The sequence below is a fragment of the Podarcis liolepis genome (genome assembly GCF_965112155.1).
Source record: "Podarcis liolepis genome assembly, chromosome: 2".
Lineage (NCBI taxonomy): Eukaryota > Metazoa > Chordata > Lepidosauria > Squamata > Lacertidae > Podarcis > Podarcis liolepis.
In genome coordinates, this window is record NC_139555.1 from 39178355 (window position 1) to 39201581 (window position 23227).

A 23227-nucleotide genomic window follows, 5' to 3' on the forward strand; every position below is an offset into this window, starting at 1 on the left:
AAGAAATTGGTAGAGATCAATAAGTACAGTCCAAGCACATCCACTGTCAATAAAGAAAAGTTTACTACTGCACTCATGTCAGTAATTTAAACTTAAGTCCCAACTCACCTGAGCGGATTTGGGATGAGCATGGGGGTGGGGTGGGGGGAGATTAAGCCCTGTTGTGCTGGCGGGACTCATTGCACTGGCTTCTGCTAGTGCAACAACTTACTTGATTCCGGCCAAAAACATCCAGTCTTCATGGTTTAATATACATGCTCTTGTTCTTCTTTAGTGAGGCCTCTGCTCCATTTGATATAAGCAACTCTTGCTTTAAGAAAGCACTTGAAGCAATCTATAGCAACTCCACATTTCCCAAATGTAGCCTGTAACCTGAGGTGAACATGTCCAAAAATGCCATCTCAGGTAACATCTCCATTTCTTTTCTAAAACCGCCTCTACTTAAAAGAATGAATGGATGAAAAAAAGATATAATCTCTTGCTGTTCTGTTTTAACTGTTTTTATTAATTGCTATTATTTTCTTTTAAATACATGGCAGTGGGCAAAACTGAAAGGCTTAATTTGAGTTTGAGGGGATCCTAGATAAGGGGCCCTCTGCACACTATCAGGCACAAAGTCTCCCCCACCCACCCCCTCCTTTATTTACATGCCAGACAGTGTTCACAATACAAGTGCCATTTTCATTATCCCATAGTGGTACCTTGGGTTACATATGCTTCAGGTTACATACGCTGCAGGTTACAGACTCCGCTAACCCAGAAATAGTACCTCGGGTTAAGAACTTTGCTTCAGGATGAGAACAGAAGTAGTGCTCCGGCGGTGCGGCAGCAGCAGGAGGCCCCATTAGCTAAAGTGGTGCTTCAGGTTAAGAAGAGTTTCAGGTTAAGAACGGACCTCCGGAACGAATTAAGTACTTAACCCAAGGTATCACTGTACTGCCTTTGGGCCCCACTACATCAGAGATGGAGGAAAAGAGAAGGCAGGCACCCAAAATGTAATAATATATAACACAAGACGTGAGCAACTAGCATGAACCCCAGTGGACCCTGCAATTTGCCCAACCACGGTGGTTGCTGGCAACAGGTTTGGGCACAAATGATTCCATTAATAAGAAAAGCAATCAAGCAATTTGAATGGGAGGGAGAGATTCCTTACAACCTGAATGTGGCAGCATGCTCAAAACCCACAAAAGTGCATAGTGTCTTGCTTCATAAGAGAAGTAGCATAGTTTTCCCAAACTTTGAGCAAAGATGCTAAAAACCACAAAGCACCAGGGGACGTGGAGGGCTAGCACAACCAGGGCCCCAGCACCTATGTTGACCACTATATTGACACTATATTGTCAATAAAAATATACACTATATTGTATATTGTAAATAAAAATATTTATTGTAAATAAAAATTTATTGTAAATAAAAATATACACTATATTGTATCTGAAGAAGTGTGCATGCACACGAAAGCTCATACCAAGAACTAACTTAGTTGGTCTTTAAGGTGCTACTGGAAGGAATTTTTTTATTTTGACTATGGCAGACCAACACGGCTACCTATCTGTAACTGGAACTATATTGACAGTACTACAACTTGGCCAAGTCCCTGCCTAGGATGTCCCTCCTACTCAGCTTTCTGCACATGACTAGCACTTGACTGTGTGCCACAGGTACCAATGACCAGACACAGCTTAACTAAATAAGAATGCATAGAAGGAAAATATACACAAGGAAAAAGTATGGGGCTAGCAGAAAGGGAGGCTGAGAGGAGCAAAGATATTGTAAACAAAAACGTGAAAACAGAACAAGTGGATCATTACTGTCATGCATGCATATGAAGTTCTTGAGGAAACTGGCATCACCATCATCATGTGTATAAACAGTAACAAGGTCCTCTTCAGACCATTATTTCAAGTAACGTGCATCCTAATCTATAACAGCAAAGTTGATGTGTTTTTGATGCCCAGTCTTTCATTTCTAACTGCCATTGGCTCTTGTGAAAAATAAGGACCAAAATATGAAGATCTCTGTCCTCTGGTCTCTTCTTTAAAACGTGGCTGAAATGGCTCTTTCAAATTGTTCTTTCATACACTGCTGCAGAAAAACAAACAAAAGCCAACCCAAAGTGATTTTGATTGTTGTTCTTCCTTTACTTTCAGATATAAAGTCAACAAAAATCTAAAGGGAGTGTTTTAAATACTGCTAAATCATGAGAGTTTCTGGCTTAATGAAATATTACTCTCAAAGCAAATCTGCTGCATAAATTCATTCTGTATAAGTATGCAGAAAATCAATATTTGATTTCCTGTTAGAAGCATGAAACAAACACTGTGAGGGAGTTTAAGAAAATATATGAAGTGGCAATTAAGCAAGAGCCCTGAAGATAAGAGCAGCCTTTTAATATATCCTGTCTCTATGTTACCAGAAAGCTTATAAACTGAAGATTAAAAGCAAAATCCTATTTCCAATGTATGCCTGTTGCACCTAAAATATTCTGCAGCTGAAAGGACAAGATATCCCACATAGATTAAAATTTAGATTGTGTTAATTTTGTATTACATACTTGCCAATTAGCAAGGTTCACAAACTACTTAAACCATGTGTTTGTGGGGGCAGAGGCTATTGGTTGTTTTTTGTTCTATTATGTATTTTGTGTTCTCATATTTTTTATGTTGTGAATTGCCCTGTGATCTTCCGATGAAGGGTGGCATACAAATTTAATAAGTACAAATAAAAATATTTTTTCTCATCCACATTTAATTCTCCAGTCTCCCTGCCCTCCCTTCAACTCAGTCCAAACCATTTCAAACCTAGAGAGATCATGTCTCAAAGAATGACTTCTGTACATGTTGTTTGACTTGCTATGAATATATGCACTCCCCTAACGGATCAGATTAGCAGTCAGGGAATACTCACAAGTCCAATGTTTGTTCTGGAGACCAAAGTAGCTTCTGCGGCACTGACAGTTTTTTTTGTTTTTTTGTTTTTTTGCAGCTAACCAAAAGCAATCCCTCCTAGATTGGAACAACCTGGCCATAGTTATTGATGCCTGAGTACATTAGACCCAGGTGCTGCACACTGGCCTGCTTTTGAAGACTAATCAGGAAATGGAATCAAACTACAGCTACTAGGCCAGGCTTCCTCAAACTCAGCCCTGCATCTGTTTTTGGCCTACAACTCCCATGATCCCTACAACTCCCATGATCCCAGTGGTCAGGGATGATGGGAGTTGTAGTCTCAAAACATCTGGAGGGCCGAGTTTGAGGAAGCCTGTACTAGGCTGTTACCTGGGACCCAGCAATGAAGAAAATCTCTTGCTGGTGTCCTGGCTTCCAGCCCACTTCCAAGCACAATTCAAAATGTTGGTGCTTACTTTTAAAGCCATTCACTAGTTGGGACCCGAATACCTGGAGGATAATATAGTCCTGGTTTAGGAAAGCTGTGTCCCTCCAGATGTCATGGAGCATTGGTCACACTACCTGGAGGTGATATTGTCTACCAGCCCTTGGAGCATCCACAGGTTCCCCACACAGGTCTACAGCAACATGAACCTACCTGTTCAACGAGGTCATATCTAGATGACCCTGTCATTTAAAGCATGATGAATGGTGAGTTGGGAGAGGGCCTTCTCAGTGGTGGCAACCTGTCTGTGGAATGCATTCCCAAGGAAGGCTTACCTTGTGTCTAATCTTGTTACCTTTTTCACCAGGTGAATTTTAAATATAATTATTTTTTTCCAATGAATTTTAACTTGTACTGAATTATTTTAAGGATACTGTCTATCTGTTGTACCTCTTTCATATTGCTTTACTGTTCTGGATTTTATGCAACTTAAAAGCCATCCTAAAAATATAAACAATCTTCCCTGACATTTTTACCCACTGGTTCTAAGCCTTGCCCTATGCAGCAACAAGTCTGCCACGTGTGATTATCAAGTTGCCTCAAGAAAGATGCTATGAAATGAGAAAGCCTCCACTTGTAAACCCAGATTTCCAACACAATTTCAAATTGGCACCTAAAGACGGAATTAACTTTTTGTCAAGAATGAAAGGCTAAATTAATTAAAAACCTAAATAAAGAGCAGATTGTTAGATGTGTTCCATAAATACTGAACTCATTTGAAAGCCTGCCCACTCTCTTTGATGTTCTAAGGGGATCCAAGACCTTTTGAAAGTCTGACCCTGAACTGTGGAGTCTTGAATTCCTTTGAAATCGTGGCCCTTGGTGCCCAAGCCATGCACATACAACAAAGCTCAAAGATGAAAAATATAAGGTCCTTTCATATTTTCCCAGAACCTGCATTGCCACTTAAAGTATACCCATTTTGAATGGTCACACAGAGCCAACAGGAGAGAAAGAACTTTTCCCCTTCAAAGCAGGAGTGTGCATTGTACAGATGACAAAACAATAGCAGTGGACCAGATGTGTTAGATGGAATCCACTTTCATAGATATGCAGCCCTGATGCTTGAACAGCACATTGAGCCACAGAGCTATATCAGAACATAGACACTAGATCAGTAGTAGGGAGACAGAAGCTTCAAACAAAGGACTGAATTTCAAGGTCTTGCACAATCTTTGGTTACTTTAAGGTTAACAGCAAGTTTCTTACCAACAGTTTAAACATCTTCCAACATCTTTATGTCTAGCCTTGCTGCAATCACTGGACTTAAAAAAAAATGCCCCAAGTTTGAAAACAGAACAAAGGGCTTATTTGTCACTCCCACTTTGTTTTTAGAAGTGTTCCTTTACAGTTATTATTGCACAATGGAAGTATACAAACTTGCCAACAGGCAGTGCCCAAACTATACAATACCCTAATGGTATTAGTAAGTGCTGGATTGCCAAGAACATAAAGCAACACTTTTCTGGGTTAGTCCAAAAATCCTCATAACGCAGCAAACTGTGTCCACTAAGCATGGCAAATACACAGGACCACAAGGCTCCAGAATAGGGATAAGGGGTGGGTGGGTGGGTGTATGTTTGATTGATTGATTAGGAAAACAACAAAAAAGGTTAAATACAATATAAATATAAACAACCTGCAAAACATTATGTTTTTGGATCATAGTATCTCTAAAGCAGGCTTCCTCAACCTTGGCCCTCCAGATGTTTTGAGACTACAATTCCCAGCATCCCTGACCACTGGTCCTGATAGCTAAGGATCATGGAAGTTGTAGGCCAAAAACATCTGGAGGGCCGAAGTTGAGGAAGCCTGCTCTAAAATGTTATTATAGATTTGCATTTCAATAACTATTTACCAGGAATCATCTAATTGCTTTTACTACTGCTATTCAAATAGAAACAGTTATTTTTTTCTTAGTTTCCTTGACACTTCTTGAGTTTGTACTTCTTGAAGGCCAGATTCAACTAATGAGTTCTGCCAGCAGAAGTCCATTAAAGGGTATCCACTTGGGCAATGGGTTTTTCTTCCCCAAGCCACCCCACAATTGGCTTGAGGGGGTCAGGTGAGCCCCCAGAACAGCACACAGGGGGAGGAGAGGAGAATGGCTCCATGTGGCAGCAGAAATTTTTGCGCTGATGGAACAATTGTCATAGCACTATGATGACTTCCTTCCCCAGAGTTTTAATTTCCCCCCAACAGAGAATATGGATTCACTGACTCTTGCATTTTCTTATTCCAATAAGAAATAAACTCCTTCTCTCACTAAAAACATTCTTTTTGCCTACCCTCTCTTACTTTAACCAGATCTGTCAACTTGATCATACAGTGGTACCTTGGTTTAAGAACAGTCCAGTTTAAGAACGATTCGGTTTACAAACTCTGCAAAACCGGAAATAGTGTCCCGGTTTGAGAACTTTACCTCAGACTAAGAACGGAATCCAAACGGTGGAAGGGCACTGGCGGTGGGAGGCCTCATTAGAGAAAGCGCTTCTCGGTTCAAGAACGGTTTTGGTTTAAGAACAGACTTCCGGAACGGATTAAGTTTGGAAGCCAAGGTACCACTGTATATGCCATATCCCAGATTTGACCCTCTAGGAATCTGTGGAGGGATGGTATCTTTCCACTTCTGGCTGTCGTTAGCAAATGAGTGGTCATTTCTGTATCTTTGTATTTTTTTTAACCTGCCTTTGAACCTGGCAAGAGTCCCCTAAGGCAGTAGACAATAAGTGAATATGCACACATACATAGGATTCTTTTTTAAAGGCAGTGGCGACTTATGGGGGCTGGAGGAAGGGGATGATGGAAAAAGACCACAGCCCAGGTCCTAATCAAGAGACTGCTGCTGCCGGGGCTGCTTCAGCTGCTGCTCTTCAAACATCTCTTGGTGTCCTCTACCCCAAGGCCTTCCTGGTCCAGGAATGGCAAAATCTGTTGAACCAGTGATTGTTGGTAAAAGGTTCTTCTAGCCAATGAAGTTAGCTGAACCTCCAGTAACAGTGCTGAATCCAGAAGCACCCCCAAACTGTGAACTATGGGGTGCGGTGCTCATCTCGCTTTTCAGGCTGAGGGAATCGGCGTTTGTCCACAGACAGCTTTCTGGGTCATGTGGCCAGCATGACTAAACCACTTCTGGCACAACAAGGCACTGTGACGAGTGTCAGAACGCATGGAAGCACTGTTTACTTTCCCGCTGCAACGGTAACTATTTATCTACTTGCACTGGTATGCTTTCGAACTGCTAGGTTGGCAAAAGCTAGGACAGAGCAATGGGAGCTCACCTCATTGTACAGATTCGAACTGCCAACCTTCTGCTCGGCAAGAGGTTCAGTGGAACAGACCACAGCACCACCTGCGTCCCTGCCAACCCCATCCAGAGTAGGCAATAGATCAATTTCTCAGACACGAAATGCATGTATTAGGAGAACCCACACATATGTATTATGAATTTTCATGTAGACTATATTTTCAAAATGTGGAGAACTGAAATTAAAACTAGAAAAATAAGAAACTGAGACAAACTCATTTTCTCTACTTGAAGGCGATTTATACTGGCTTGAGGCAAAGAGACAGTCACAAGCCTGTAATAAACATAATTCATCTCTGCATTCAAATAAGCTGCCCAAATCTGTATAAAATACCACTCAAGGAATACTTCAGTATACATAAATAGTGCTTGCAGCAAACCTTGGTATATAAACCCACAAGTTCAGTTACTGAATTCCACTGAATTTTATTGATACTAAGGAACATTCCCCCCCCCCTTTTATAACTTAACACATCGCACGTGTAGAACACAAAATGTTGCCATTCAAAGGAAGTCGAGAGGAACCTGAAACAACAAATTTTCAAAGGAACAGCATAAAGTAATATGTTAAAGGCATTCCACAGTAAGTTGGAATGGAACAAGCTGTATTAGATTATGATGGAATGCAAATTAAATGAGTTTCAGAAGTGCTGCCGCAGGTAAAAACAAAAGGAAAATTAGAAGGAAGTTCTAAAATTTCACCAACAAGCTGCCCTCTCTCATTTTCCTTTGAAGAAAAGTCATGTTTTCATGTGTTCATGATTATAGTTAATGACTGCTGTAGAGATGGGGCTGAGCCAAAGCCATGTATCTGAACAGCTCCAAGACTCCAGGAGAGACCTGGCTTTGAAACGATTTCCTACGCCTCAGGTCTATGTGGAGAACATGGCAAACTTAACACTGCTGCTACCACTGAGGATATTACCTTGAAGGTTTTAAATGGATGAGAAGCCTTGCTTTCATAAATGGTTTAAAATATAATCACATGTGGTTTTAATAAGAGGACATCCTACCTCCATTCTATAAACTTGAATAAATTCATAATCTGTATATTGCACCTGTAATTTTTAATCAAATATCTTTTTTAAAAAAACAATAACACTCAGTGTATGAAGGGTGAGGTCATAGCCTTTTGCAAAAAGGCACAGGAAAACAAAGTTACAAAGCTAAAGTACATCTATGTGTGCTTTCACATCTACCTTCTGAAACACTGAAATCCCCAAAGTAAAGTACAGTACTCAGCTTCTGCAGTGCCAAAACAATAGGGAGTAAACTACTTCTGTTCACTGTGATTCATCCAGTTACCAAGATGAAGTCTTTATTGCCAAAATTTTTGCACAGGTACCTAAATTGCTGCTCCTTGAGAGGATACATATGAACATGTTCACGTACATCCTGCTTGGATTTTACAAATGCATTCCATTAACCATGAATTTAATTTGCACTAATCAAGGCTCGGAACCCAAACCATGGCTGAGCTCTAAATGCAGAATAAGCTAACTATGGTTGACTGAAATTTATCAACAGTCGTTTGCTATCTGCTCAGAACTCCCAATTCTGCTCAACAATCCCAATTCTATGGTGCAGAGGCTACAGGAGGCATGGCAACTGCAATCATTAATTAATTATAGAAAACAGTAGTTATTGCAAACACAGTAATATCCCCCCTCAATATTTAAGACTATATGTTCTCTCTATGAAATTCTCAGCCTGCCCTCTCCCTAGTCACCTTTTTCCTGTGGCTATGGCTTAACATTCTTCCAACTCTTTTCATTCACGAAGGACAAAACTTGCTTGAGCCAACATCTGAGGAATAAAAAGCCCTTCCTGATATATTCAAACTTCATGGTAATAAATGGGGCAGATTTCATTATGTCCCCCATCTGCAGATCAATGCTACTGCAAGTTGAATGCTTACTTTGTCCACAATCATTTTCTGATTACCGTTTTTGTCTCACAACTACAGGAGAAACTTTGGGTCAAATGGAGGATGCATGTCTCCCTACCAAACTTGCAGGGGGCAGATTAGTCATTATATGGAGGCAAAAACAAGCAAACAGCTAACTAGGAATCAGGTCAATTCAAAGGCTTATGAAACTTTCACTTATGCAGATTAAATGGAATCCTCAGGCCCCTGGCATGATTCCAGTGCAGTTCTTAGTGATGAAAAGTCCTAGAAGCTGATGAAACAAGAAACCCATAAATAACCACTACAAAGGGGAAACTATTTGGCTAGAAAGCTGGGGCTAGGATTTTGTTTTTTTGTACTGCTTTAGCAGAAACGTGCCAACAGTAAACATACATATGGGTTCCATAAAAGATATCACATCTCATGCAATGCCCATGGCTAGTTGCCCGATACATGAGGAAGAGAAAATGATCTTTTTAACATTTAGTAACTCCAGCCCCAGTTTTATGCATGAGAATATAATACAGAATCTATTCAGCTGTATACTATGAATCTAGGACTATAGCGCTGTAGAAACAGAACCGTTGTTAGATGTGGTTATTGGCATGTGGAGGCCATACTGGATATAAATTTAATTACAAAGTTGTATCAGAAGGGATGGTTTTCATTTGTGACGTTTCATTAAAATTTAGAACAGTCCTGAACTACAACTAGCTTTGAAAATCCATTGTGGTTTTTCAGAAACACCAAATTAAAAAAAAAAACCAATCTACAGGCCTAGCTTAATGAAAAACAAACACACCGCTAAATTCAAGCATGGTTCAATGGATTTATGTGGAAACACCCAATTAATGAAAGCTGCCATAAGCATTGCACTTCCAGCATCAATAAACTACCCTTTTTCCAATACAGAGATTTTTGTGTGCCCATTTCCTTCACACTACTTGGGATTCTTACATTTTTTCCAGTACTGCTTCAGTCATTCTTACATTTTTTCCAGTACTGCTCTTTCAGCCAAGTGTGTGTCTATTAAATGATCTTTCCAGGGGCTTAGGTGCCAAGGGAGACACTAAAATAATTCCAACAGTATCATGGCAGTTTTTCACACCAAGACCATCTTGCAGGTTCAGGATCTCAGAATCCTAGTACAGACATCCATTCCAGGTGTTCTATTGTCAAGAGTTTTAAAAGGGTACACATTCTATTTTATATACAGTTTGTTTGTGCATCACTCCCAGAACATCTGTTTGTTATACTGAAAGCATTACATTTGGCAGTTCTATCCCTCAAACTTCATGAATGCTTGAAATTAAACAGATTTTAAGATATTATTTTTCTGAACTAAAGCTACAGAACATTATTCTGAAGATTTAAATTGCAACTAGCAGACTTTTCCAGTCATTATTTAAAATAAAATGCAATGCACATCAAATCTTGGTGTTTCTGGAATATACATGCAGCATGTTTGACTTGCAAAACAATGTTGCAGTGTAGCCCGCTTCTGTTCAGGGTCCCAGACAGCCAGTCATTCCTTTTACAGTTGTACCTCTGATTACGAAATTAAATTGTTCCGGAGGTCCGTTCTTAACCTGAAACAGTTATTCACCTGAGGTACCACTTTAGCTAATGGGGCCTCCCACTGCCACCGCAACGCCAGCACACAATTTCTTTTCTCATCCTGAGGTAAAGTTCTTAACCCGAGGTACTATTTCCGGGTTAGCGGAGTCTGTAACCTGAAATGTTTGTAACCTGAAGTGTTTGTAACCTGAAGTACCACTGTACTAGATTACTCCATTGCATTCCACACCCTTTCTGATTTGTCTCTCCCTCCAACAGTCAGCCACATTTTATGACTACAAGGTATGCTCAATCACCATTGGGTCATTTTTTGGTTTCTACTCTTAGATTTCCCCCCTAAAAATCTTTGCATACATGAAGACCTTGGGATTCCTGCAAGTCAGCTGATCCCTTGCTCTTGTGCGCAGATGGCACAGTTGTAGCTGCAGAAAGATGAATTCCCTGATATACAAGACTCCAAGTTTTTAGAAGCCATAAACATTGCAGCAATATATTAAATCAAAGATCCAAAATAGAATCCAATAGTATTTATCAGCTTCTCTACTGATTTTCATATCAGTCAACCTTGAGGCCAGATTGATGATATTGCTTGATGGATCTCCTTTCACATCTGTTATGAAAATTGGGTTTAAAGACTGTAGAGAGCAATAAGCTGAGATACGAATGAGCCTTGTGCACTCACATGCAACTACTTCACTCTTGACTACTACACAAACAGGCCATTCAAACTGAGAAACCATGGTTAACATCTTCAGAACAAGCCAGGATATGGAGTCATCCTGGCTCTGCATACCCTGCTTGTTCCAAAGCCATTAACCATAGTTATCTACTTCATAATGCTATACTTAACCGAATACTTCAGACTTAATCCTCATGTAATGGGAGGGCTGAAGCTGCTATGTGTGGGGCCACAAGACTTGTTTATAAGTTGGCCAAGATAACACAGCCTATGTGTAATGTATCAAGTTAGCAACTCTTCAGCAGTATTAGCAGGAAAGGCAGATCTTCCATCTACCACTTAGTCAAACATGCAGATGGTGCCATCAGAAAGTTAATAACGGATTCTGATTTTTTTAAAAAAATTCTATTTCTTTTACATTTAATAATATTTTTTATTATGAATTATACCCCGCCCATCTGGCGGGGTTTCCCTAGCCACTATGGGCAGCTTACAGTGCATATAAAAACATAGTAAATATCCAACATTAAAAACTTTCTGATACAGGGCTGCCTTCAGATGTCTTCTAAAAGTTATGTAGTTCTTTATCCCCTTGACATTGCTGGGAGGGCATTCCACAGGGAGGTCACCACTGCCGAAAAGGCCTTCTGCCTTGTTCCCTATAACTTCACTTCTCAGAGTGAGGGAACCATCAGAAGACCCTCGGAGGAGGACCTCAGTGTCCAGGCTGAGCTATAGACTCCTTCAGGTATACAGGTATTTATATGCATGAGCAGCTCCTTCAGATATGTGAATATTCCTATGTTACAATTTTCAGTCACATGTTCTGTATACATGGAGGTGTGAAGCAGCTACCTGCGGAGCCACAAGGCTATAAGAAACTGATCTTAGCATACCTACTTCCATCTCAGAAGCAAACACTGCTGCATCCATGTTCAATTTGTATGCATTATATTGACTAAATAAATAAAAATGGAAACAGTGCTAACAAAGAGGTCTTCAATCATTTTCTTCTCTTTCCTTTTTTTTGTGTGTAAAAAGATACATCTATGTTTGGCCTCTACAATCCAAACCTTGCTGTAATAGTCTGTATTTCTCTGTTCATCCTGCATTAACAAGAAATGGGATTACCACTAATTATCAAGGAACTTTTTCAGTTTTTCATAGTATTCATATTCTTTATTGGGCCTTTATTTTTTGCCTGTCAAAACATGCCCAGGTCTGCTTAAATACATTCTTACAGAGACAAAAGTGTTTCCGGTGCATATCAACTCCAAGGAAAAATACTACTTTAGACCTTGCCTTACTCAGAAAGCCTTGTCACAATAGATGTTTTATTTCTAAATGGCATGTGTTTGCAAAAAGAAAACCTCCTCATATTGTTGTCTGATGGGATGGCAGCATGGCCCAAATGCTGGTGCAGACTTGTAATTACAAAAGGGAAAAGGTCTAGAAGGTTATTCAAACCAAACCCTCTTGTGAAAAGGAGACAAAGAAAAAAGTCAAGGATGTAGAACAGGATTTTTCCTTACGCTGTAGCAGATTCACCAAAACTTACAGAACAAGAGACTGTTGAATTTGTAACCATTTAAAACTAGCAGTGACAATGGCCGGATTCCAACTAAAACCATAGTTTTAGCAAGATGGAAACGAACCTACACAAACCTCAAGCTTTCATATTCTCCTCTCCCATCTCCTTCAAGGAGATCAGGTTTTAAACTTCCAATTGAACCACAGTTAATTCTACATCCAAAGCTTAAACAGTAGTTTCAAACAAACCATGCTTAAGATAAATCACAGTTAACAAACTGTTGAGTTCAAATGACACATCAAGCTACAGTTGATAAAAAAATGGAAGCAAAAGCTTCTGAACTCCATCTTGTGGCCCTGCTAGAACACAGCCCAATGGTTGTTTAGGCTCATTCTTATAATAGTGAACCATGGGTAGGCAAACTAAGGCCCCCGGGCCATATCCGGCCCAATCCCCTTCTAAAGCTGGCCCGCGGAAGGTCCGGGAATCAGCGTGTTTTTACATGAGTAGAAGGTGTCCTTTTATTTAAAATGCATCTCTGGGTTATTTGTGGGGCCTGCCTGGTGTTTTTACATGGGTAGAATGTGTGCTTTTATTTAAAATGCATCTCTGGGTTATTTGTGGGGCACAGGAATTCTTTCATATATTTTTTTCCAAAATATAGTCTGGCCTCCCACAAGGTCTGATGGATAGTAGACCGACCCCCTGCTGAAAAAGTTAGCTGACCCCTGTAGTAAACTATAATTTAGTACAGCCTTCCCCACACTGGTACCTTCCAAATGCTTTGGACTACAACTATCACCTTTCCTAACCAATAGCCATGCTATCTGAGGCTGATGGGTGTTGGAAAATCGAGGATCACAGGCAAAGCTTTAAAAGAAATTAAGGGGAGGAAGTGGTCTTGCACATTGCTTTTTTGACACCCCAAAATTAGGAAGTCATCAGACAACTGTACAGTGGAACAATAGAACAGATGAACGTAGTAAAACGAACTTTACAGTACTTCAGCTTTATTACACTTTGTTGTATAGAAAACTCATTTCCAATATCCATATTGTGCAAGTGGAAAAACTGTGTTTCCACATAAATAGGTACAATCTGCTTAAAACTAGATAAACTTATTTTTTTTTTCTACTGGAAGGAATTTTTTTATTTTGACTTTTTTTTCAGGATTTTACAAAACTTTTTTCTTAAGAAAACCCAGCTTCAACTTTAAACCTAAAGCACAAACTAGCACACTAAACAGCAAGCAATACTATATTGATAATTAAAGAGCACTACATCTTCTTACACCGCAAAACTCGCAACTAAAGAGAAACTACATTAATCTATTTTTAAACCAGAAAATTCAGTCTCCGTAGAGACTGTCAAAAATTGCCATTGCCGACTATATTTCAAGTCGTCATGGCGGGGTATTGGGAAAAGTTTTCAATTAGCAATAATCGCGCCTCGGATTAACCTCATTGGCTACGATACTGCCACTGCGCAAAGCTCAGATAAACTTATTTTTCAATAATTTCCTTAACGGATTATATATGGAAAAAAACCTGACTACTGCAAATTCATTATGCAGAATAGCGCAATCAGTTAGAAAACAAGGTAAAAAAAAATTAGGCACATATGTACAACTGGGACACTTGCGAACTAGAGAGTTGGGCAGCAAAAATCCCAAACTGACAGAGAGCTTTCTGAACACAAGGCTAATGAATGAGATTATGTAACGTTAAACAATTTTGCAACACTAACCAAACCATTTTAGCTCAGTAGTAGCAAAACCAAGTTTGATTGAGCTAAGAATGTTTATCAATATCTGCCTATCGGGCCGGCACAAAGTATAAAGAATGGATGGCAGGAACAAACTTCAAAAGCAGAGTGTACACCATACACTCAATCAGCAAATAAAAAGCACTTCAAACCAGCTCTCTTTCCCTCTATACTCTGCTTTTCATGAATGAAACTCTATTGTTTAAAGCCACAGGCTACCACGATAAGGGCTGTCACATGGAAGTTAGAGTAAACTTGTTTTCTACCGCTCCGGAGGGTAGGACCTGAACTGATGGCTTCAAGTTACAAGAAAGGGCATTCCGACTAAACATCAGGAAGAACTTTCTGACATTCAGGGTTGTTTGACGGTGAAATGGGCTCCCTCAGAAGGACTCGCCTTCCTCGGAGGTTTTTAAGCAGAGGTTGGATGGCTATCTGTCATGGATGCTTTATTTGAGATTCCTACATTGCAGGGGGTAGGACTAGATGATTCTCAGGGTCCCTTTCGACTCTACAGCTGTATGATTTAAAAACAAAAATACTTTTGACGTATTTAACTTATATGAAAGGTAAAGGTAAAGGGACCCCTGACCATTAGGTCCAGTCGTGACCGACTCTGGGGTTGCGGCGCTCATCTCGCTTTATTGGCTGAGGGAGCCGGCATACAGCTTCCGGGTCATGTGGCCAGCATGACTAAGCCACTTCTGGCGAACCAGAGCAGCACACGGAAACACCGTTTACCTTCCCGCCAGAGTGGTACCTATTTATCTACTTGCACTTTGAGGTGCTTTCGAACTGCTAGGTTGGCAGGAGCAGGGACCGAGCAACGGGAGCTCACCCCTTGGAGGGATTCGAACCGCTGACCTTCTGACTGGCAAGTCCTAGGCTCTGTGGTTTAACCCACAGCGCCACCCACGTCCCTTATTTAACATATATACACAAAAGGAAACAGAAAAATAATACTCTTCTCCATGTAAATCACACATTACTCTTCTACAATAAATTATAAAGATGCTATAAATACAATCACAATCACAATCTGAATCCCCCACCCCCATCCCAAAGCTTTTTGGAATTTACAGTAGTACCTCGGGTTAAGTACTTAATTTGTTCCGGAGGTCTGTACTTCACCTGAATCTGTTCTTAACCTGAAGCACCACTGCCGGAGCACGATTTCTGTTCTTATCCTGAAGCAAAGTTCTTAACCTGAAGCACTATTTCTGGGTTAGCAGAGTGTGCAACCTGAAGCGTATGTAACCTGAAGCCTATGTAACCCGAGGTACCACTGTGCCTTGTATTTTCTTTGCTACTTTGATGATCAGCAAGTCTTTGTCTGCAAGCAAAGTACATATCATGTCCAGGGTGGGTCTGTTTGACACATACTGGAAGATACAAGTAAGGAATGTGTGCCTAGGGTGCTCACGTAAGGGGAAACTACATCGGTAATGAGAGACATCCTCAATCTGGCCAAACTCAGAAATACAGACTTTGCTGAGTTCGTATGTTATTAAACCTCCCATCCAATAAAGCAAACAGCCAAAATGTAAGGATCATTTTCGTACACATTGCTGATGAAGCAGAAGGATCCATTGCACAAATCTGTTGCGCCTTGTTCCACTGTGTAATGCTGCCTCTGAATGACATAACATCATATGACTCCTCAGTCTTGCAACAGAAAACTGTGGTAAGAGAACTGTAACCCTCCCAGTAGTTCAGCTTCCTAAACAGGCCAAAGAGGAAGTATATTGTCATTGCTCATGCAACTATACTTACCTACCCCAGCTTTATATTAATAGAATGAATGCTGAAGTAGAGAACAGTGAAAACAGAGCAACAAACGAAAGAAGATAAAGAAAAACATGGCACACCCAGCAAAAGAAAGCAAAGGCACAGATCAGCAATGAATTGCCTGCCCAAACCAAACACACATACCGCTGATTTATCAGCAACCACAGTCGAAGACACCTGCAGGGTCATGAAAAAACCATGCATTTGTTCAATTTCCATCCCCAGTAACATCTCACTATTATGCAACATGTCCAAACAAGTGAAATCAGACTGGGCAGAATATGAGCTCATACATATCAACTATAAGATCTATATTTTACTAGCAAGAAAAAATTGCGCCCATTAGACTATTTTTGAAGCTTTGTCATCTGTGGGCCTCTCTAACAAGGCTGCTTGCCAAATTATGTATGGTAATCTTGTGGCATGGATTAATGCCTAAAAATTAGACTCAAGCCATTCCACTTTTGTTGTTTTCATTCTAGTTCAAAGAAAATGATTATTATACATCTGGCCCCAACCCCTTATGGCTTCACATCTTTCCCTTATGGTTTTGGGGTTTTTTTAACAGAGCATCACATCAAGAATGAAACAAGTGCCAAGCAATTTCACTTAGTAGTTATTTTAAAACTATGAAACTGAAAACAAAAATTAAATGCAACGTTGCTTTCCCTCACATGAGCCATGCAATAGCAAAATAAGTTCTTCAGAACCACTTCCTTTCATATGCCTAAGCAAAGCAGCAATTTGATAGCCATAGCAGAACCAGTGCAGCAGGGTAGTTAAGTTGCAGGCTAACAATATCTAACCCTTGTGCAACCTCCTGGCTTATAGGTAATCTTTTATTCCACATTCAATTTCAATTTCTGACACGCCCCTTCACCACCTGTCCCAGGAGGCATTACAGCCATTTACATATTAAAATCAGTTTATAATATGTTATAGACAAGAGGTGGGTCCTTTAAAAAAACAGAAGCAAAAGAACACTCCTTTTTACAGTGCTACCTCTTTATCAAGGATGCTTTTGTAGGACAATTTCAGTCTACCAAATATGGACCTTTAATACTGTAAAACTTATTCAACATTAGTAGGTGGGTCTACTTAGCCATTACTACCTTTCCCCTCAGCAATAAAAATGCTTCTCTTTTATCTTTTCCTAATCCAGCTCTAGAGGTGTTCTGACTGTACACCAGGCATAGGCAAACTCGGCCCTCCAGATGTTTGGGGACTACAACTCCCATCATCCCTAGCTAACAGGACTGGTGGACAGGGATGATGGGAGTTGTAGTCCCAAAGAATCTGGAGGGCCGAGTTTGCTTATGTGTGCTGTACACCATCCCTTCAAGAGTGAAGACTCCTCCAAAAAGCAGCTTTGTGTCAACAATGAAGGAAAGTTATAGAACGTCTGAAGCGTCCAACTTGCCTTTGCAGAAAGCATCACATGAATTAAGGAGTTATTCTACATTGCAGGTACATATATGCATGGGGGTATAAAAAGTGAGATGAGAAGGAAACAAAATACAGAAAATTATAGACAATTATAATTAGGTACTTAACAGTGTTAATTCACAAAGCAGTTTAAGCGATATATTCTGGGTCACTCAACCATCTGATACAGGTTTAGGGGATGCAGGGCAGGAGAGAATGGCTGAAATTTGCAACCTGCCACTTTTGTCTTATGGAAGCCTCACCGTCACAGCTGAGTGACACTGCTGGATACAACCCAATTGTTACTATCGTTTTAATCTGTTCGCATTTTCACAAAGTTAATCGATGGATGAGTCATTAATTCTGTTTTCATTAACTACAGTGGTCATTTACTTGTTTAATTTATCACATTTTTGCAATAGATAAAGCTTTTAAATCAGGTCACATATAGAATTTTCATGGAATATAAACAAACAAATAAGGTACTTGAGTAAAAACTTCCAGAAACATTTCCTTAAAATTTGCTAGATTAAGGAGCACCAATTACAATCAAAACCACTGTAACATTTCCCAAGCCTTCCTGTTAAAACAAGCTGCATGCCTCACTGTTAAAAGAAAATGACAAAGAGAAATACTCACACTTTCTGGATGCTGAATAGCAGCTTCCCACTGCAGTCTTATTCTCTGGGGCATCATCACATCATCCTGTAATAAATGGCACACTGTAACTATATGTGAAAGAGGGCCCACCACTGTTCTCAAACAATAACTAGAGATGGTTGCCAGATTAACTGGTCACTTTACTAGCCCAAGTACAAAACTATAAAATACACAATTGGCTGTAACTACTGGAGGGATTCCAGATACCACTTTATTTCAATAGTTTATGCATGGCTACCAGAGTAGTAAATTTAGCCCCCAAAAGAAAATTAACATAAATTAGAACTAGAAGGGAAAATCCAGACTTTTTACAGTAGACCAAAAGTGAAACTGTTACCATTTTATACAATAAACCAAACCACATTTCAGAATTTCCTACCCACGGCAGAGCCTAAGTGTTCAAAAATATACTATTACTATGTCTTGCTATTTATGTATATTGATGTGTAAATAACTTTAAAATCATTTTCCTAGCAACTCTAGCAAGAGTTATGTGAGGGAGATGGTTATGCTTCTGATTTTATACTTGGGGAACTAAGGCTAAAAGAAAGGCCTCATTAGGATTTGAACCAAAGTATCACTGAAACCACTGACTATACTATATTGTAGCCATTTGAACCCACTCGTATCTGCCTGTTTAGGTATTTGTAAATTATATCAACGCCAGCATATAGACTGATCATCATATTAACAACTCATTCAAGAAGCCATATTTTGAACTGAGGCTGAAGAGCCAGTGGTATTGGCTGAGCATAAGGGCTCCTCTAGACCCCTTCAGAGCCATCATCTTATTACGAGCCTCAAGAATCAGACATGATCTACTGATTCTACAAGTTTCGAGTATATGGTGGCAGGCCAAGAGGGTCAAATTCTTGACTGTACTTCTTCAGCCTGTAGGCGGGAGGTTATTTTTATGAGTGCTGCTACACATTGTTTTTCAGTTTGTTAAACTAAAAGATTAGTGAGCAAAGCTATGGTGAACTGGTATAGTCCAGAATTCAACCACTTAAGTCTACCACCTTGTGGAATGGGTCTGGTTTCAAGCTTTAAAAAATTAGGCCCAGGATATTCGATAGACCTCTTGTACCCATATCAGCCTACCCACACATTCAGATGCACAAGAGAGGCCTTCTATGTGTGTCCATCTCACAGATCAGCAAGCTTGGTAACCTTACGTCTTCTGAACGCCATGCGAGTGGATCTTCGACAGGCTCCCACGCTTCAAGCCTTTCCCTAAAGACGTAACTTTTCCAATGGCCTAATTGGTGATTGATGCTTTATGTCCTGGATTGTGGTTTGCTACTGCTGTGGGAAGTGTTTTAATTTGCTGCGAAAGCTTTTTTATTGGCTATTCTCCGGGGTCTGTTGATAGTTTTGTGGTTGTTGTTATTTTATAATTTTTATTGTTGTAAGCCACCTTGGACAGAGACTACCCACATAAGCTGCCTAATTTTTTTAAAACCCAACTAAACAAAACACCCTTCTGCCCTGTGCCCCCCATAGCACCTATGAAGTTTCTAACAAGTCTCCCATTAACACGTTGCAGCCGTTCACTCCTATTTGCCTCTGTCCCAGCTTGCACATGGGCAAATATTTGAAGAGCATAAAGGGGAGAACTCTCCTAAAACCCCTGCTGCCACTGCCGTTTGAGCAAGGGGGTAGAGTGCTTTGCTTGTGGGGAAAGCAATTAAGGTCATAGTCAGGGGATCACAAGGATTAAGAGCTGCAATTGGGAACATTAAGGAGCCCTTGGTCCAAGACTCAGCAACTAGTTCCCTCTCCCTGTTCTAGGAACTTGAAGCCACCCTAACACTACAGTTTATCCAAAAATGATGACAAGGTTGGGAAACAAATCTGTGCCAGTAGCTACATACAATTAATCTACCTCAAGGTAAAACAAAAAACTTGAAAGTAAACTTATCAGTTGTAGAAACCTGGTGACAAGAGTCATAAGACTTTTTTCATACATTTGTCAAGTTTCTAACTAGAGCATAATGTTTTTTTCAAAGACATGTCAGGAAGAAAATGGTCAACTGAGCATACACCTAGATAGCATATTGCTACAGAAGTACATAACATGAATTGCATTGGCATGAATAAAGTAGGCATACAACAGAATTAGTGCATCTTTTTGCAGCATTAGTTTAGAAGAAATGAACTACTTTATAATCACTAACCTAAAATGTAATCATCAGATTGCTCTTATTCAATTATGCTAATAGTTGAAATCAATACAACACAGCTATAAACTGATATACGTTTTAGAAGCTGTGGGATGCTATCACGGCCAGTTAGATTTTGGGGGGTTTCCCTTGCTGAAGTTCTCTAGGCATATTCCCCCCCCCCCCTTTTTCAACCCCTTCCACAATATTCCACCTCTAACTGAAGCAATTTCAATTTTTTAACTGCTTAGGAATATTTCTGTGTCTGCTTTGCTTGGCTCTTATAGATAAACTACATAAAGACAAGCTATAACTTCTTCATTATACTTCCTGTTTGTTTTCCTACTACTGAGAGCCAGTGTGCTGTACTGGTTTGAGTGCAAACCAGGACCTGGAAACCAGAGTTCAAATTCCCACTCAGTTAACAAAGCACACTAGATGAACTTGGACAAGTCACTGCCTAACCCACCTCACAGGGTGGTTGTGGTGATTAAATGCGGGGGGGGGGGAGTGTATGCTACTTGAGCTCCTTGGAGACGTAGGTGGGATATAAATGCAATCATGAATGAATAGCTCATCTTGAATCAAGTAGGAAGTAGGATTACACATTGCAGTTGTTTTTGCTATCGTGCCCTCCATGATTTTATTTGCGGGGGAACTACTGGAAAAGATGCAATACCTTAGCTTGCTGTATGCAACTGGATACAACTGGATTTTTCTTTTATACGAGGGACTTCATTGCTTTTTATACTTTGCCAAAGAATGCTCCAACTACCGCACAATTGCACTCATTTCACACGCTAGCAAGGTTATGCTTAAAATTCTACAAGGAAGGCTCAAGCAGTATGTGGACCGAGAACTCCCAGAAGTGCAAGCTGGATTTAGAAGAGGCAGAGGAACCAGAGACCAAATTGCAAACATGCGCTGGATTATGGAGAAAGCTAGAGAGTTCCAGAAAGACATCTACTTCTGCTTCATTGACTATGCAAAAGCCTTTGACTGTGTCGACCACAGCAAACTATGGCAAGTTCTTAAAGAAATGGGAGTGCCTGATCACCTCATCTGTCTCCTGAGAAATCTCTATGTGGGACAAGAAGCTACAGTTAGAACTGGATATGGAACAACTGATTGGTTCAAAATTGGGAAAGGAGTACGGCAAGGCTGTATATATGGCAAGGTTGTATATTGTCTCCCTGCTTATATGCAGAATTCATCATGCGAAAGGCTGGGCTGGATGAATACATAGCCGGAATTAAGATTGCTGGAAGAAATATCAACAACCTCAGATATGCAGATGACACAACCTTGATGGCAGAAAGTGAGGAGGAATTAAAGAACCTTTTATTGAGGGTGAAAGAGGAGAGCGCAAAATATGGTCTGAAGCTCAACATCAAAAAAACGAAGATCATGGCCACTGGTCCCATCACCTCCTGGCAAATAGAAGGGGAAGAAATGGAGGTAGTGAGAGATTTTACTTTCTTGGGCTCCATGATCGCTGCAGATGGTGACAGCAGCCACAAAATTAAAAGACGCCTGCTTCTTGGGAGAAAAGCAATGACAAACCTAGACAGCATCTTAAAAAGTAGAGACATCACCTTGCCAACAAAGTTCCGTATAGTAAAAGCTATGGTCTTCCCAGTAGTGATGTATGGAAGTGAGAGCTGGACCATAAAGAAGGCTGATCGCCGAAGAATTGATGCTTTTGAATTATGGTGCTGGAGGAGACTCTTGAGAGTCCCATGGACTGCAAGAAGATCAAACATCTCCATTCTGAAGGAAATCAGTCCTGAATGCTCACTGGAAGGAGAGATCGTGAAGCTGAGGCTCCAATACTTTGGCCACCTCATGAGAAGAGAAGACTCCCTGGAAAAGACCCTGATGTTGGGAAAGATGGAGGGCACAAGGAGAAGGGGACGACAGAGGACGAGATGGTTGGATAGTGTTCTCGAAGCTACCAGCATGAGTTTGACCAAACTGCGGGAGGCAGTGGAAGACAAGAGTGCCTGGCATGCTCTGGTCCATGGGGTCACGAAGAGTCGGACACGACTAAACGACTAAACAACAACAACAATAAATTCCTAGCAGGACCTATGGCAGTAAAACTGAAATATTTCCACTTGCTCTATGAATAGCAGATTTCCGACTGTTCACATCTCTGCTAAAGAGAGAATGATAATCCTAGAATTTTGAATGAAAAGAATAAATGAGGAACTGACTCATTGACCCATCTAGACACTTTACTCGCAGGGACTGTAGAAGTGCTCAAACGTACTCAGCATTGTTTCTTTGATTAACATGCGGGTGATTTTTTTGGGGGGGGGGAGGGAATCCGCTTTACACAGATGCAAGCAATAAATGAATTAATTTATTAACTCCAGTACTGTACTGGAAATGTGTGTGCTGATCTATTGATCTGATCCAGAAGCCCTGCACGTGTGCATATGGTTTCCTATCTCAAACAACTTCTGCATTCATTTCAATAGTGCATTCATTTGCATGTGAGATCTTCTACCTCAGTTCAAACAAATGGGGAAACAACAGACACATAAGATCTAAGTACGCATTTGAGGGTCAACAGATTATTAGATTTGAGCAATTTTGCTTAGTTATGCACATCTGCTCAAGTTCTTATACAGCTGTTTTCATGATTATATTTAAAGTGCCTGTACCTATTTAAACTTTCTTTCCTTCTTTTTCTCTTTCCTGGAGATGTTCCAGAATCCAACACTGAAGGTAGAATAGCTTTTTCTGTCCAAAGTGTTCAAATAAATGTTTATTTCCAACAAAAGGGACATTCTCTATTGGCATGAATGTAGAATAGATGGTTTACTGTTCAGAGCCTTTGATTTTATTCCCAATAAAATCTTTATGATCTACAGTAAAATTCAGTCTGGAAAAATATTCATTAGGTAGTCTCTGTGTCTTAACACACACACACACACACACACACACACACACACTTTCTCATTCTCCTTGCATGCTTGTTTAGAAGAAATGTAAATTACCACAATGTTTTAAAAATTATTTT

At 40.2% G+C, this 23227-nt stretch overlaps 1 protein-coding gene across 3 annotated transcripts in view; it reads right to left on the minus strand.

Annotated features, from left to right (window-relative positions):
• B3GNTL1 (UDP-GlcNAc:betaGal beta-1,3-N-acetylglucosaminyltransferase like 1) overlaps positions 1 to 23227 on the minus strand; it is a 173835-nt gene that overhangs the window by 138469 nt on the left and 12139 nt on the right. For all 3 annotated transcript variants that reach the window (XM_083487654.1, XM_083487655.1, XM_083487653.1), the window contains exon 5: positions 18017 to 18082. In XM_083487654.1, coding sequence (XP_083343780.1) covers positions 18017 to 18082 — 66 coding nt within the window. The remainder of the gene's footprint in view (positions 1 to 18016; positions 18083 to 23227) is intronic.